Here is a 16,702-nt window from a genome sequence, read left to right as displayed (position 1 = left end):
GGGCACATCACAGCACTCGGCCATCAGACCGGCTGCACTTGCCGCAGGCTGCCATCTGGGGAGAGGGGGCAATCGGGGGGCTGCAGGAGAGCTTCCACCCCCAGAAGCCCGCAGAGCCAGGCCAGTCCTCCCCATCGGGGGCTCGTACCCCATTCCTCCCTCACCTCCTTCCACTTACCCTTCCCTAGCCCCTCTTCTTGATGTACAAAATAAAGATAACGTTTCTTCCAACATTGACTCTGTCTTTATTGAACAAAACTGGGGGAGACTGGGAAAAGGAGGTGGGAGAGGGGAAGAGAAAGGTTGGGAGAGGGGAGGGCAACTAACATGATCAGGGGTTGGGAACAGGTCCCAGATGAAGAGAGGCTACAGAGACTGGGACTGTTCAGCTTAGAAAAGAGGAGATGGAGCGGGGACAGGATAGAGGTCTCTAAAAGAAGGGTTGGGTGGAGAGGGTGCATTCAGAAAAGTTCTTCATGAGTTCCCACAAAGAAGGACTAGAGGACACCAAAGGAAAGGAATGGGTAGCAGGCTTCAAACTAGTAAGAGACAGTTGTTCTTGACAAAGCAAATAGTTAACCTGTGGAACTCCTTGCTGCAGGAGGCTGTGAAGGCTACAACTAGAACAGAGTTTAAAGGGAAGTGAGATCAAGTCATGGAGGTTGGGTCCATGGAGTAGTCTTAGCCAGGGGGTAGAAGTGGTGTCCCTGCCCAAAGTTTGTGGAAGGCTGGAGAGGGATGGCACGAGACAAATGGCTTGGTCACTGTCTTCGGTCCATCCCCTCCAGGGTCCCTAGGGTTGGCCGCTGTCGGCAGACAGGCTACTGGGCTAGATGGACCTTTGGTCTGACCCAGGACGGCCATTGTAAGCTCAGGGCTCAGGGTCGGGGGTCTCAGTGGACCCCCTTGATTTTCATGCACACCTGCTCCTGGGTGGCCAGGCTGGCAGCTCTCCTGCCCTAGACGGCCACTTTCCTGTGCCTAGTGCGGAGATCGTGGACAAGGTCCACGATGTCTGCACTAGCCCAGGAAGGTGCCCGCCTCTTGCGGTCCAGGGCAAGCTCCCGGGAGCCGCCAGCCTGGTCCCGGGAAGAGGGGGTGGGCTGGGGGACATCGGGTGGGTGGCTCTGTGCCGTGCCAGGTGCAGGGTCTGCTGGCTGGGTGCTGGCAGGCTTGCACCTGGCACGGGCACCGTAGCCAGCCCGTGCCCCTTTAAGGGGTCTGGGGCCGGGAGGGGGGCATAGAGTTTCCCTGGTGTTGGCCAGAGTGGCCACCAGGGAAACCTGGAGAGGGCTAGCCTCCCACTAGTTCGAATTAAGGGGCTACACACCCCTTAATTCGAACTAGTAAGTTCGAACTAGGCTTAATCCTCGTAAAATGAGGTTTTCCTAGTTCGAACTAAGCGCTCTGCTAGTTTGATTCAAATTCGAACTAGCGGAGCGCTAGTGTAGCGCCTATGAATGTTAGTTCGAACTAACGTCCGTTAGTTCGAACTAACATTGTAGTGTAGACATACCCTCACAGTGGTCTCCAACTTTAAGCACAAAATTACTTTTTTAATTTAAATGCAATCCAAGATCTACCTGAAATATAAATAGCCTTGCCCCACCTCCTTTCTGCCCTTTCTCTGAAGGCCCGCCCCTGCTTACTCCATCCTTCCTCCTTTTCACCAGGCTGGGGCAGAGGGTTGGGGTGCAGGCTCTGGTCTTGGATTAAGGAATTTGAAGTGTGAAGGGCTCTGAGCTGAGCCTGGGGCAGGCAGTTGGGAGATAGGAGGGGTTCTAGATGCAGGCTCTGGGAGGGTGTTTGGATGTAGGGTTGCTCGGGGCTGAGGCAGGAGCTTGGAGTGCAGGAGGGGGTTCGTGACTAGGGTAGGGTTTCAGGATGTGGGCTCCAGCTGGGCACTGATTATCTCAGGTGGCTCCTGGGGCATGGTGCAGTGGGGCTAAGGCAGGCTCACTCCTGCCCTGGCCCTGCACCACTCCCTAAGGCAGCCAGCAAACTCCATCCCAAGTCCTGTTGTGCCCCCTCTCTGCTTTGTGGAAAAAGGATATAGAGTGGGAGGGGGCACCTTGTCATCAGTATCTCTCCTCAGCCTCCCCCGCCCTGCACAGAAAGCAGGAGGCTCCTGAGGGGACAGCTCCAAGGCAAAGGGCAGGAGATGTACAGCAGTAAGGGGAGGGACAGCTGAAGTGCTGGCACTTGATAGCCTATTGGCCAAACCAGTCAGGATCACCTGTCAGAGGCTCCAAGGTCTACCTGTGGGTCCCAATCTATTAGTTGGTGACCACTGCTGTATTGGATTTCACTGCCTACATCTTCATTGCTATTCTTTTTTTAAATAAGAGACAGATTAAACAAATGCCTTCACAAACCACATATAAGAGGAAACAGTCCCATTAGATGGTATTGGTTTAACAGACTGAACATGAAATGATTTATTTACTCGGGCAAAAGATCCAGGGTAAAATTATTAAGAGTACCCAAGAAATCTAGGTGCTGAAGTTACATTGGTTGTTAATGAGACTTCAGCTCTTACATGCCCAAGGGGTTGATCCATAGCCCACTAAAATCCATGGAAAGACTCCTACTGACTTTAGTAGGTTTTGGATCGGGCTCTAAGTTACTTTTGAAAATAAGACTTAGTCTCTAAGGATATGTCTAGACTACATGGCTCTGTCGCCAGAGCCATGTAGATTAGTTTACTAGACATACCCAAATGAAGCGGTGATTTAAATAATCGCCATTTCATTTAAATTTAAATGGCTGCCGCGCTTTGCCGATCAGCTATTTGGCGGCACAGCGCTATAATCTGGACGCTCCACAGTTGACATCAAAGGCATTTGTCGACCTCCCTGGTAAACCTCATCCCACGACGCATACCGGGGATGTCAACAAACGCCTTTGATGTCAACTGCGGAGCGTCCAGATTACAGCGCTGTGCCACCAAACAGCTGATCGGCAAAGCGCGGCAGCCATTTAAATTTAAATGAAATGGCGATTATTTAAATCACCGCTTCATTTGGGTATGTCTAGTAAACTAATCTACATGGCTCTGGCGACAGAGCCATGTAGTCTAGACATACCCTAAGGGTACATCTACACTGTGGAGCTATTTCGGGATACCGAAAGTATCCCAAAATATCTATTCTGCATCTATTGAAGCAGCTCGTTATTTAGAATAGATTTAGAAACAACAGGCGGCTTATTCCAATGTCCCGTTAACCCTTGTTCCATGAGGGTTAAGGGGAATTTTGGAATTGCGCTTTATTTATGAACTAAACTAATTCGAAATACACCTAAAATAAGCTATGCAAATTGCTACGGGCAAATTGTGTAGCTTATTTCGAGCTAAAGGTGCTGTGTAGGTACACCCTAAGTTGTCCAGGAATTCTTGAAAACTTTATTTCTATCTCCTTTTTTTTTTTTTTTTTTTTAGTTTCTCTCTGAGGGCTACATTCTGCTCTTACATTGTGAGTTATTGTAGATTAAAAACTGTGAAGTTGAAAGAACTTGGCCCCAAATTTAAAAAACTACTAAAATCCTGCTCTCATTAAAACCTGTTCAACCGGTTAGTGCCAATTATTTATTTCACTTTGTCATGTGAATGCATTACAGTAGTAAAGTGTAGGTTTAAATAATTGTATCTCAGTGGTTCTCAAACTTTATTGTTGTGAGTGATTGCATAGAATGTCAAGTTCATCTACCACCAATGGAATATGTATCACACCCTAGTATATTTATTTGACTTGCACTGAGAGGGTGTTATGCGCTAAATTATTCCTGGTATAGGTCACACTTTGAAAAACCAAAACCAAAAAACAACTCTCTAGACCAAGGTGTGAACTTGTGTGATATTTTCCATCTCATTCCATTTCCAAATATGCCCTTCAGCAGGTAAAAACAGGAAATCACAGCTGACTAACAAACATATAGCAGAAGTTGGTTAAGAAGAAAAAAACCCCAAAATTATCAAAACATTTGTGGTCTCAAAGACAGCATGAATGTAAAGGAGGAGTTAATTTACAGCAGAACAAAGGAGGCAAGAAAGGACTGTCTATATGATTATGGTTTTTAGATGGCTTGTTTATCCTGAGGTATAAATCTCACTTTGTGCAAGAAAATTAAGGAAATATCTACATTGCCCTGCAGCTTGGAGTAAGGGTTTGTGAGTACAGGTTGAACCTCTCTAGTCCAGCACCCTCAGGACCTGACTGGTGCTGAACCAGAAAATTTGGCGAACGACAGGAGGTCAATATTGTCTAGCACCATTATCAACACTCCCACTGCTTACTGGGCTCCTAGAAGACATTTAGGGGTAAATCACTGAGAGCCAGGGCAGGTGGGACTGCAAGAAACTTGCCCACACCCATAATAGTGGACATCTGGCTAACTAAATTCATGCCAGACCACGAATGTTTCTAGACCAAAGAGTGCCGGACTAGAGAGAGCCAGAATTAAAGAGGTTCAATCTGTATTAGCATTCACCCATATGCTGTACTATAACTCTCAGTTGGACTATGTGGGCATGAACATAAAAGTCCTAAGTTCGCAATGTAACCAGGCCCTAAATCGCACTTTAGACATGCAGGAATACTTATTTACATTTATAGGAATAGGTTAGGGAGGATGTGAAATCCTTGTGAGGGTGTAATCCCACAACTCTCTTCATTTTGCAAGATTGTTTACAATCCTATATGGATCCAGCCTAAATAGAAAATCATTGTTCCACATTACTAGAAAGAAATATAAATTGGAGGCAGTTCAGAGAACAAGCAAAAATGATCAAGAGCCAGAATTGATTAACAAAGAAAAATTAAGGACTAACTTGTTAATCTATTACTGCCCAATTTGTGCTGCTCTACCAGTGCAAAGGCATTGAATGTCCCACCTGGGAATTTCTGTAGCCAGGGAGAAGCCACACGTGATGAAGGGCTAGTGTAGCTGCTCTTTCCCATCCCCTTCACAGCCTCTGACATACAGACCATATCAGGGTACCTCTCCTCTCAAGATATTTCTGGATGCTGGACATTTGTTAGTGTAGCCCTGAGGATCTTCTAACTTTCAAAAAAAAGCTACATTGGGGGACACCTTTGCTCTCTAAATTAACAGATCATACACCACATACAGGCTGGATGAAACTGGAAATCAGACTGAAAGAGCAAACTCAAAACATTGCTGTTAAGAGAAAATTAAACATGGACTAGTTATCAGTGTACAGAAATTTGAAGGATAAAAATATTCTCAAGGGAAAGAAAGCAGTACTTTATAAAATTAAATAAGAACATATGTAGACGTAATAGGATTAAATTAAGAAAAGAAGAGAAGAATTTAGGCTATCAGGAAAAACTCTCTGACAATAGGGTGAATTAGGATGTGAAAGATTTTCCCAAGGAAATAGCTGAAACACCACTGCATAGAACATTTACAACCATAATAGACTACACACTTGGAAATGTCTCACCTGGACTAGATGATCTCAATTTCTAATGATTTTGTGTGTCAATCTGGCATCTTTAATCAGTTTTACTAAAAATTAAAATTATTGTTTTAATTTTGATAGAAAACATCAAAGCACCAGTTGGAGATTTATTTTCCCACATTATTATAACAGGTTTATTTTAAAGCAATATCAGCAGTACAAACTTTTTAAACTTGGAAGTTAGATAACATCTTTGTGTTTTACTTAGTAGTGGCTATATCTGAAATAGGGACGTTAAATATCAGTTAATTGAATAATTGATTAACCTCATGAATTCTTATCAGCTACTCAACTATTTTATAGTCCCTGGGGATGGGGCCTTAGCCAGTGCTCTCCGGCCCCACTCTTGAGGAACCCCTTGCCACTCTGCATCCCTGCCTCTGGATCAGAGGCAGCAGCATGGGGTGCCAGGCAAGAGCTGCCCAGCTCCCCTTGCAGACCGGCTGCCTGTCACCCTGCAGCTGCTGCCTCTGTATCAGAGGCAGCAGCGCGGGGTGGCAGCAGCATGGGGTGCCAGGCAAGAGCTGCCCAGCTCCCCTTGCAGACCGGCTGCCTGTCACCCTGCAGCTGCTGCCTCTGTATCAGAGGCAGCAGCGCGGGGTGGCAGCAGCCCCTGTCCAGGATGGGAGACTGAGCTCCCGAACCCAGTACGAGCCAGAACTGCACTGGGCTGCCTGCCCACCTGGCTCTTAATACACTTTAAATGCACTTTAAAGTGGGCGTAGGACCCAGACCCGGTGTGAATCAGGACTGACCGGGCTGCTGGCTAGCCTACTAAAAAATTTACTGGGGGGCAGGAGGCAAAATGTATGTAGTCTATAGCATTAACCTATAAGCTTTTCCTTGTCGGTTAATCGACTACAATATTACATCCCTAATCTAAAACAACTCGGAAACAGGGTGTTTCATTTATAATATGTGTTCTTCCTAAGTATGAAAACCAAAGTCCCTATCACATTGATGGAAGTAGAATGTGGGCATACAGTTCTTCAAAACTAGGGAGCTTCACTTTAAATGCACATCTTCTTTGGTTTTAATCTGCCTGGGTTTTGCACCCAGATCCCTGAGTTTTGCTTCGCTTCCAGAGCAAGGAAGTAAGCTCAAGAAAAAAAAATTCAGCACTTATCTAGTTAAAACTTAAAATCCCTGCTCACCAACAGAAGTTGATTCAATAAAAGACATTACCTCACCTTTTCTGTAATATCCTGAAACTGACACGTCTACAACACTGCATAATCTCTGCAGCATAAATTTAGGGGTTTTTTGTTGTTGTTGTTTCCATTTACATGAAAAGTACTAAAATGAGAACTGCTTTCCCCACTGTCACTGATTTTCTGAGGGCCTTTTTTTAATGTTGTAACTTCCTGCATACCCAGCAAACAGTCTATTACTGAAGCTACAGAAATGATGTAACTGTAAGAGTCCAGGGGAATCATTGTTCCTGATGATTCAGAAATGGCATTTGAGTAGAGTAGGAGAGAGGCCTGTCAGAGTTCTAATTCTTTTGGTAACAATCTCTCAATATCTTTTTGGGCCTGATTCTGATCTCAATAAAGTCAGGATGAAATAACTGGTTTTACAGTAGTGTTAGATCAGAATCAGACATAAGAACATAAGACTGGCCATACTGGGTCAGACCAAAGGTCCATCTAGCCCAGTATCCTGTCTGCCGACAGTGGCCAATGCTAGAGGACCCAGAGGGAGGGAACAGAAACAGGTAATCATCAAGTGATTCCTCTCCCGTCATTAATTTCCAGCCCCTGACGAACAGGGTACGTCTACACTACAGGGTTTTTTCGAAAAAACTTCCCCTCTGTCTAGACTGCTACCGCATTCTTTCGAAAGTAACTTGAAAGAACATGGCAGTTTTTTTGACTGCGGAAACTTCGTTTTACAAGGAATAATGCCGTTTTTCGAAAGTGCTCTTTCAAAAAATGGTGCTATGTAATGCAAACTGTGCTTTTTCGAAAGAGAGCATCCAGACTGCCTGGGTGCTCTCTTTCGAAAAAGCGGCTTGCTTTTTCAAAAGTACTGGTTGTAGTCTAGATGCTCTTTTTTGAAAGCCTCTTTCAAAAGAAGCTTGCAGTCTAGACATAGCCACAGAGGCTAGGGACACCATTCCTATCCATTCTAGCTAATAAGTATTTATGGACCTAACCTCCATGAATTTATCTAGTTCTTTTTTGAACTCTGTTAAAGTCCTGGTCTTCACAACATCCTTTGGCAAGGAGTTCCACAGGTTGTCTGTGCGCTGCATAAAGAAAAACTTCCTTTTGTTTGTTTTAAACCTACTACCTACTACGGTTTTATAAACCGTTTAGCCATTAAAAAGTATCATGTTAGTCTCTAGCACATCTGCTTGAGGGGTGTCTGCTGAATAAAGTACTTAGGCACAAAACACAGATATTGAGGGCATAAATATTGAGGACTTGAAAGCTTTTCCATTTTTCTGCTCACAGTTGAACACATTTTGGAACTCACACAAGGAGATAATAACATGAACCCTTCTGACTACTGACAATAGAAGAAAATAGAGATTATGGCCCAATTCTGTAGTGCCTAAAAGCAATGGAGAGTTTTACTATTAACTGGAGTATAGGAGTAGGTGATAAGATATTCAAATTGTATGACCAATTGGATCTCATAATGTAGATCTATCAAGGACATTGGTCAAAACTAAATATTGATTAAGCCACAATAACTTTTAAAAAACTGTCCATCAATTGAATATTGATGAAGCCACAGATTAGCCTGGGGAATTAGCCTCTCACTCCTCTTCTGAGTCCTCCCTTTCCCATCATTTTTCAGCATTAACCCCTTTATTCTCTCAGATACCACCTCTCCTTGGCCCTCCGCATCAACCTATCAAAATCTAAACCATCTCTCCTGTCCCCCAACCCTTGCCCCTGCTCTGCCCCCTTACCTCTGAGAAATGCAGTCTAGGGGATTACAGGGCATGGCAGCAGCAGGGTTTGCCTCTTTCCCCACTAACCATGTGGGCAACAGGAACCAGAGTAGCCCAGCAGCCTGTTCTGCCCCACTGCCCTGCCCTCCCAACCCGCTGAGCCTCGCTTCCCCATTGGCGGTGGGAACTAGACTGCCCAGGGTAGGGTGCCCTGCTTCCTGCCGCTGCTGAGAAGCCACATGCAACAGGCCAGGAGAGGACGGTGTGGCGGGGCAGAGCAGGCTTCCGGGCCACTCTGGCTCCTGCTGTCTTTGTGGTGGTGGAGGGTGACCATTGCTGCTGCTGCCAAACCAGGCCCCTGTATTCCCCCAATCCCTCCCATCCATAGGGTCCCCAAAAGCATGGGGTGTCTGCCCCGATTCATCCTATGGACAAGACAACTCTGTCTGCACCATTGATTTGTTGGTGAAACATAGGTGTGTGTTCTTTTCAAACTCCTGAACGACAAAAGTGCTAATGCAGACAAAACTTTAGTTTATAATCCAAGGGTCTGAATTCACCAAAGTTTACAACTGTGTTACTGATGTGCAAATCAAAATAGATACCAGCTCATTTTCCCAGAAGCTCTGTTGATTCCACAGGGTGAATAGGAGTATGATTTCTTTCTAGATGTGATCTTGAATTCAAACAAGGGGTATATCTGTTAAGTAAGAAGCAATTTTTTGTGTTGGGCCAATGATGTTAATTGAGCAAAACTCCCTCTTAAATCAACTGTAACTTTGCTTGATTAAGGAAGGTAAGATTTTTTTGGCCATTAGTTACTGTTAAGAGTAAAACTGCATTTTCAATGATAATTAAAACAGGATGTTTCTGGGCTATTTAACATGGGTATTTCAGTCTCCTTGAGCCAGCTGTTATTTTGTCTATTGCACTATTAAATCAGTCTCCAAGTCCCTGAAACCCTGACCATTTATCTGAGGAATCTGCAGAGCTGATTCACTAGGACAGTGGTTCTCAAACTGTGGTTGTGAACCCCATAGTAGGTCACAACCAGTGTTCCCTCTAAACTGCGAGGCACCACAACGTCACAGGTGATTAATCAGAGGTTCAGGGCTCCTTGCGCAGAGCTGACTGACTGGGTGGGGCTGATTAAGCTGCCTGGTAGTGCAGCATCACAGGTGATTAGAGGAAACACTTGTCACAACGCTGTTTTAACTGGGTCAGGAGGGCTGACTTGGGGCTCAAGTTTTAGCCCTCTACCTCAGCAAGTCTAAGGGTTTCAGTTCTGTCCCCCAACCCTTCTAGAGCAGCGGGGCTCAGGTTTTGGGCCCCCACCCAGGACAGTGGGGCTCAAGCATGCTCAGGCTTTGGTCCTCATTCCTGGGGTTGTGCAGCAATTCTGGCTGTCAGATGGGGATCATAGTACAATGAAGTTTGAGAAGCGCTGCATGAGAGTTTAGTTAATATTTGTGATGCACTGCTACCACTAAGAGTAGACACTAAGCCATGACCAGGACACCAAAATGTTTTGAGAGACAGCATGGCCCCCACTGGATCTAAAAGTTTTAGAAGCTTAGTTTTTTTGGAAGAGGCTTTTCCAAAATTTGGTCCCTCTACACTGGGCTAGATTTCAGAAAAGCCTCCTCCTTTGGAAGAGCCCTTCTTCCTTGTGGGAGGAGAAAGACAGGGCTTCCGAAAGAGCGCATCTGCTCTTCTGCAAAAAAAAAAGTAGAAGAGCAGATGCATTCCCTGGACATGGCAGAGTTTTTCCAGGATACCTCTGTTATCCTGGAAAAACCCCGTAGTATAGACACAGCTTTATTTTGGACCATTTACTCCCTGTACAATTTGGACATTCCTATTAATCCTTACTCACATGGGAGCCAGCTTCTAATTTTCCCTGAGGGTGCTCAGTCCCAGAGTGGGAGAGATGCTTGGTTGGTAGGGGCTCCTGAGCAACTACTAATGTTTTGTGGGAGTCTATGCTTACTTATAGAACAAAAGCAAGGAATGTGCTCAGAAAATTAAAGGTAGCAAAATTGAAACTGACCAGTGGCAACATCTACACAATGTACCATTAGCCAGTAGAACTGAATGATGCATAATTTCATCAAGACCTGGCTTACAGGAAGTGGAACAGATGCTGTTACATTTTTATTTTGGTTTGTTTTTGCTTTTTTAATTCTTTTTGAGTTAAAGACATAAATTCTTGTGCTTCAGAGTATAAGCCAGCCTTTCTGGGTACACTGTTTGGGACTTCTCTATATCAACTTTCTTGCATCTTCCTCTGAGTCATCAGAGACAGGATATTGACTGACAGGAACCAAAGATCTGCTCTGGTATAGCATGTGCTATGTTATTACTTAGTAGTATTTGTGAGAGTAGAAAATCTATGAAGTTGGAATATAAGAATGAGATTTTCAGTGAGAGGTTTTCTTAACTAAAACAAGTTTTTTTCTATGGTTTATGTTTCTTAATACAGTAAGTTCCTCTCAGGGAGAAAGATCTACTCACAGTCCAGAATTACTTGTGCTGCTCGGTAGAGTTGCAGTCCCTGGAGAAGTTCCAGTAGCTGTTGAACTGTTGCAAGCCTCACTCCCCACCACCACATGAGCTCTCTCGTTATGCTGATTCCTGTCTTCTCCATGCACTTGATTTTGCGCAGCTCTGTCTGATCAGTTATCACATAGGAGGCTAAAGGTAAAGAAGGGATATTTCTCTTATAAAAAGTGTAAGAAACAAACACAGGCAGGGGAAGTACACATCTATTGTATATGTTCATTTAGTTTACATTTGCAGAACAATTAAAAAATAGGTGCACAATAAGAGATGATAATGCAAATCTAAAGAAAAATCATTCCCTAGAATAAGAGGTATTCTAAATGGTTTGCAAAAATGAAAACATTTCTTTAAATTTTGAGAGACTCACAAAAACAAATTGGCAAAATTCCTCAAACTTTTGTCCATATTTTCAATGTAACTTTCAGGAACCCTGATATTTTGCACCAAAATGAGACCAAATTAATGTTCTGGTGTGAGGCCACTGAAATTAATGTGCTAAATTCAGCAGTGAATTTGGCCCTACCTACACTAGGAAATACCATTTTTTTTAGTATTAATTTTCATTGAACCAGAGTTGTATTACACTTTAGTGGCAAGTGTAAACAAGGACAAACCAGAGTTAGTGGAAGTGTCAGCTAAATCTATAGGAAAAATGGTAGTTCTCTAGTGAACACAAGACTTAAGTGAGATTACAGGGAATCTAATGGTATGTCTACACTACAGCTGATACAGCTACGGAGCCACAGTTGTATCACTGTAGTGTCATAGTAGACACTTCGTACATTGATGGAAAGGATTTTTCTGTTGGTGTAGTTAATCCATATCTACGAGAGGCAGCAGGTAGATCACCAGAAGACATTTTCCCCAGCCCTGAGTAGGGATGTAAGACTATGTCTAGACTACGCCCAAGTTCCGAAAGAGGATATGCAAATTCTGCATATCCTCAAAAGCAAAGGTTTCGAAAATGAAAGTAGTCGGGATGCGTTTTTTTCCCCGACAACCCCCCCACGCCTGTTCCAAAAGCTGCTCTTCCTCAAAATATGAGGTTTACGTGGCTTTTCGAAAAAGGGGTGGGTTGCCAAAAAAAAAAAATGTCCCGACTACTTTCACTTTCAAAAGCTCTGCTTTCGAAAGTGAGGTCAGAAGACGATATACAAATTCCCACGGAATTTGCATATCCTCTTTCGGAACTTCGACGTAGTCTACACATAGCCCTAAGAGTATAACTGTTTAAAGTTATACACTGGCTCCCACCTCTCTGGGAATGGGTCGAGAGCCGGCATACACTAGAAGGACACTAACTGGAGCCCGCAGTGCAGAGTGACAGCCAGGTCCCCGGAAGAGAGGCTTGCAAAAGCCAGCTTCCAGCACACATCGGCTCCTGGCCCAGCTCCCAGGGAGCCAGATGTGCTGCAGCATAAGAACATAAGAATGGTCATATTGGGTCAGACCAAAGGTCCATCTAGCCCAGTAGCCTGTCTGCCGACAGTGGCCAGCACCAGGTGCCCCAGAGGGGGTGGACTGAAGACAATGGTAAAGTGATTTGTCTCATGCCATCCATCCCCAGCCTCTGACAAACAGAGGCCAGAGACACCATTTCTATCCCCTGGCTAACCGCCATGGACATAACCGCCATGAAATTTTATGGACCTAACCGCCATGAAATTATCTAGCTTCTCTTTAAACTCTGTTATAGTCCTAGCCTTCACAGCCTCCTCTGGCAAGGAGTTCCACAGGTTGACTACGCGCTGTGTGAAGAACTTTCTTTTATTAGTTTTAAACCTGCTACCCATTAATTTCATTTTGTGTCCTCTAGTTCTTCTATTATGGGAACTAATACATAACTTTTCTTTATTCACCCTCTCCACACCACTCATGATTTTATATACCTCTATCATATCCCACCTCAGTCTCCTCTTTTCTAAACTGAAAAGTCCCAGTCACTTTAGCCTCTCTTCATATGGGACCCGTTCCAAACCCCTAATCATTTTAGTTGCCCTTTTCTGAACCCTTTCCAAGGCCAAAATATCTTTTTTGACGTGAGGAGACCACATCTGTACACAGTATTCAAGATGTGGGCGTACCATAGTTTTATACAGGGGCAGTAAGTTATTCTGTGTCTTATTTTCTATCCTTTAATTCCTAACATCCTATTTGCCTTTTTGACTGCCGCTGCACACTGTGTGGAAGTTTTCAGAGAACTATCCACGATAACTCCAAGATCTCTTTCCTGATTTATCATAGCCAAATTAGCCCCCATCATACTGTACGTATAGTTGGGATTATTTTTTCCAATGTGCATTACTTTACACTTATTCACATTAAATGTCATATGCCAATTTGTTGCCCAGTCATTTAGTTTGGTGAGATCTTTTTGAAGTTCTTCACAGTCTGCTTCTGTCTTGACTATCTTAAACAGTTTAGTATCATCCGCAAACTTTCCCACCTCACTGCTTACCCCTTTCTCCAGATCATTTATGAATAAGTTGAACAGGACTGGTCCCAGGACTGACCCTTGAGGGACACCACTAGTTACCCCTCTCCATTCTGAAAATTTACCATTTATTCCCACCCTTTGTTTCCTGTCTTTTAACCAGTTCTCAATCCATGAAAGGACCGTCCCTCTTATCCCATGACAATGTAATTTACACAAGAGCCTTTGGTGAGGGACCCTGTCAAAGGCTTTCTGAAAATCTAAGAATACTATATCTATTGGATCCCCCTTGTCTGCATGTTTGTTAACCTCTTCAAAGAACTCTAAGGCTGTGTATACATTGGCAAGATTTTGAACAAAGGCAGTCGCTTTTGCGCAAAAACTTGCCGCCTGTCTACACTGGCCGCGAGTTCTTGCGCAAGAACACTGACGTTCTAATGTAAGAAATCAGTGCTTCTTGCACAAGAACTATGACGCTCCTGCTCAGGAATAAGCCTTCTTGCGCAAGTGTTCTTGCGCAAGAGGCCAGTGTAGACAGGCAACATTAATTTCTTGCGCAAGAAAGCCTGATGGCTAAAATGGCCATCGGAGCTTTCTTACGCAAGAAAGCATCTACACTGGCATGGATGCTTTTGCGCAAAAGCACATCTCTTGCGCAAAAGCACATGCCAGTATAGACGCTCTCTTGTGCAAATACTTTTAACGCTAAAACTTTTGCGTTAAAAGTAATTGTGCAAAATCTTGCCAATGTAGACGTAGCCTAATAGTTTAGTAAGACATGATTTCCCTTTACAGAAACCATGTTGACTTTTTCCCAACAAATTATGTTCTTCTACGTGCCTGACAATTTTATTCTTTACTATTGTTTCGATTAATTTACCCGGTACTGAAGTTAGACTTACCGGTCTGTAATTGCCAGGATCGCCTCTCGAGCCCTTTTTAAATATTGGTGTCACGTTACCTATCTTCCAGTCATTAGGTACGGAAGCTGATTTAAAGGATAGGTAACAAACCACAGATAATTGTTCTGCAATTTCCCATTTGAGTTCTTTTCAAACCCTTGGATGAATGCCATCCAGTCCCGGTGATTTGTTAACATTAAGTTTTTCTATTTGTTCCAAAACCACCTCTAAATGACACTTCAATCCAGGACAGTTCCTCAGATTCATGACCCACAAAGGACAGTGCATATTTGGGAATCTCCCTAACATCCTCAGCCACGAAGACTGAAGCAAAGAAATCATTTAGTTTCTCCGCAATGGCTATATCGTCCTTGATTGCTCCTTTTGTATCTCGATCGTCAAGGGGGCACACTGGGTTTTTAACAGGCTTCCTGCTTCTAATGTACTTAAAAAACATTTTGGTATTGCTTTTTGAGTTTTTGGCTAGCTGTTCCTCAAAATCTTTTTTTGCTTTTCTTATTACATTTTTACACTTGATTTGACAGTGTTTATGTTCCTTTCTATTTATCGCACTAGGATTGGACTTCCACTTCTTAGCTTTATACTGCAGAGCCCGCAGTGCACAACTGTGTGACTGCTAAGATTTTTAATGGTTATACAGTTACATTATAAACTGCTTTTTATATCCCTAGACCTGGGCAAAATAACTAGGTTGATCTAGTTTTTAATTTCTAAATTTAGGCCTGGTGTATACCCTGGTCTACCATTAATATGTAGATCCTCCTACTTATCTCTCAGGGGTATGAAAAATTCACACCCCAGAGGTCCATAGTTAAATACCATAAATGCATGTAGGTTTACAGAAAAATCTCCATAAAATCTCCAAGCTAGGGTGTGACTCATGGGATCAGAACAAGGAGTTCTTAAACCAAGGAGTCAGAAGGGGGGTTACAAGGCTATTACATGGAGGTTGTGAGGTTATTACAAGGGGGTTGCACCCAGTCAGTCCTGAGCATGGTGGGCTCTATGCCTGTGGAGGTGCTGACTCTGTGGATGCTCCAACCCACAGGTGTTGAGAACTCACTGGCAGCCTGCTCCTCTCCTCCCAATGCCTCCCACCTGCTGCAGTCAGCTGTTCCATGTCATGCAAGAGAGCCTGAGAGTGGGAAGAGGAGTGGGTGGGCCAGAGTGGGCACAGAAAGAGGCCTTGAGGAAGGAGTGAAGTAGGAACAGGGGCCGGGGCTAAACGGGGTCTCAGAACCCCTGGAGAATGGAAGATTCCAATGTCTGTTGGAAAAATCAATGTATTCAGAGGTAAATGTAGCATATAAACAAGGTGGATAAACAGGAGGCTGTCGACTGAATCCCCTCCAGCCGTGCTGCAATCCTGCTTCACCTCGAGCATTTAATAGGGTTAAATCTACACTATTATAAAAGGAGAGGCATCCGTCATGCCATCTGTCAAAGAGAACATTTGAGAAGACCTGAGAAGTTTCTAGAGGGAGGCAGACCCCCAACCCCACCTACAGCTCTGCCCCTTCCGCTGAGGCCCCACTCCCACCATAGGGAGGGTGGGGCAGGAGCACACCAAGCATGCACCTCTCCCCACCACGGGGAAGGGAAGGGTGCATAAGCATACCCCAGCATCTCCGGAGCAGTGGGGAGGTAAGAGGATGCATGACCCCGGCCCCAACCCCAACCTGCCCTCAGGTGCAACGGGGAGGGAGGAGACCCCAGAGTCTGAGCCAGCCCAGACCTCCCCTGCCCCGGAGCAGTGGGAAGGGAGGCAGCCACGGAGCCCAAACCAGCCCACGCCTCCCTGATCCTGGGAACAGCAGGAAGGGAGGAGATTATGTGTCACAACAGGATGGGTAATGAATGCTAGTACAGTGTTTCTCAACCTTTTTTTATAAAGTAGCCCTTTAAAAAATATCTCTATCTATCTAAGTACCCCCAGTACGTACAGTTTTCAGACACATAAACATTTTTTCTACCATTGCAACACATTTGTTTAAACAGCTTAATGGTAGCTGGGCTGGTGATGCAATTTTTGGGTGTAAATAGTACAAAAATAATAAAGTGCTGTAAATCTTAAAACAAAAATTCAGTTTTCTCCAAATTTCAGTTGTGTTGATGTACCCCCTAGACTTCTCTCGAGTACCCTAAAAGTACTCATACCCCTAGTTGAGAAACACTGTGCTGGTGTGTATATATATATATAATCTGTTTTAAGTGATAAAGTAGGATTGCACTCAGATTTACTGATAGAAATGTAGCCGTGTTAGTCTGGTGTAGCAGAAACAAAAAACAGGACTATGTAGCACTTTAAAGACTAATAAACCATCCCGTTAGTCTTTAAAGTGCTACATAATCCTGTTTTTTTACTCAGATATACTGTGTGAAAGGGACTGCCAATA

At 44.1% G+C, this 16,702-nt stretch overlaps 1 protein-coding gene across 2 annotated transcripts in view; it reads right to left on the bottom strand.

Moving 5' to 3' along the window:
• IRAK2 (interleukin 1 receptor associated kinase 2) overlaps positions 1–16,702 on the bottom strand; it is a 45,819-nt gene that overhangs the window by 28,212 nt on the left and 905 nt on the right. For both annotated transcript variants that reach the window (XR_012906466.1, XM_006132819.4), the window contains exon 2: positions 10,902–11,081. Coding sequence is in view for 1 of the 2 variants with exons in the window: in XM_006132819.4 (XP_006132881.2) it covers positions 10,902–11,081 (180 nt within the window). In the remaining variant the exon portion in view is untranslated. The remainder of the gene's footprint in view (positions 1–10,901; positions 11,082–16,702) is intronic.

The sequence above is a fragment of the Pelodiscus sinensis genome, chromosome 11 (assembly GCF_049634645.1).
Source record: "Pelodiscus sinensis isolate JC-2024 chromosome 11, ASM4963464v1, whole genome shotgun sequence".
NCBI lineage: Eukaryota > Metazoa > Chordata > Testudines > Trionychidae > Pelodiscus > Pelodiscus sinensis.
This window is presented reverse-complemented; position numbering and strand designations above follow the sequence as displayed.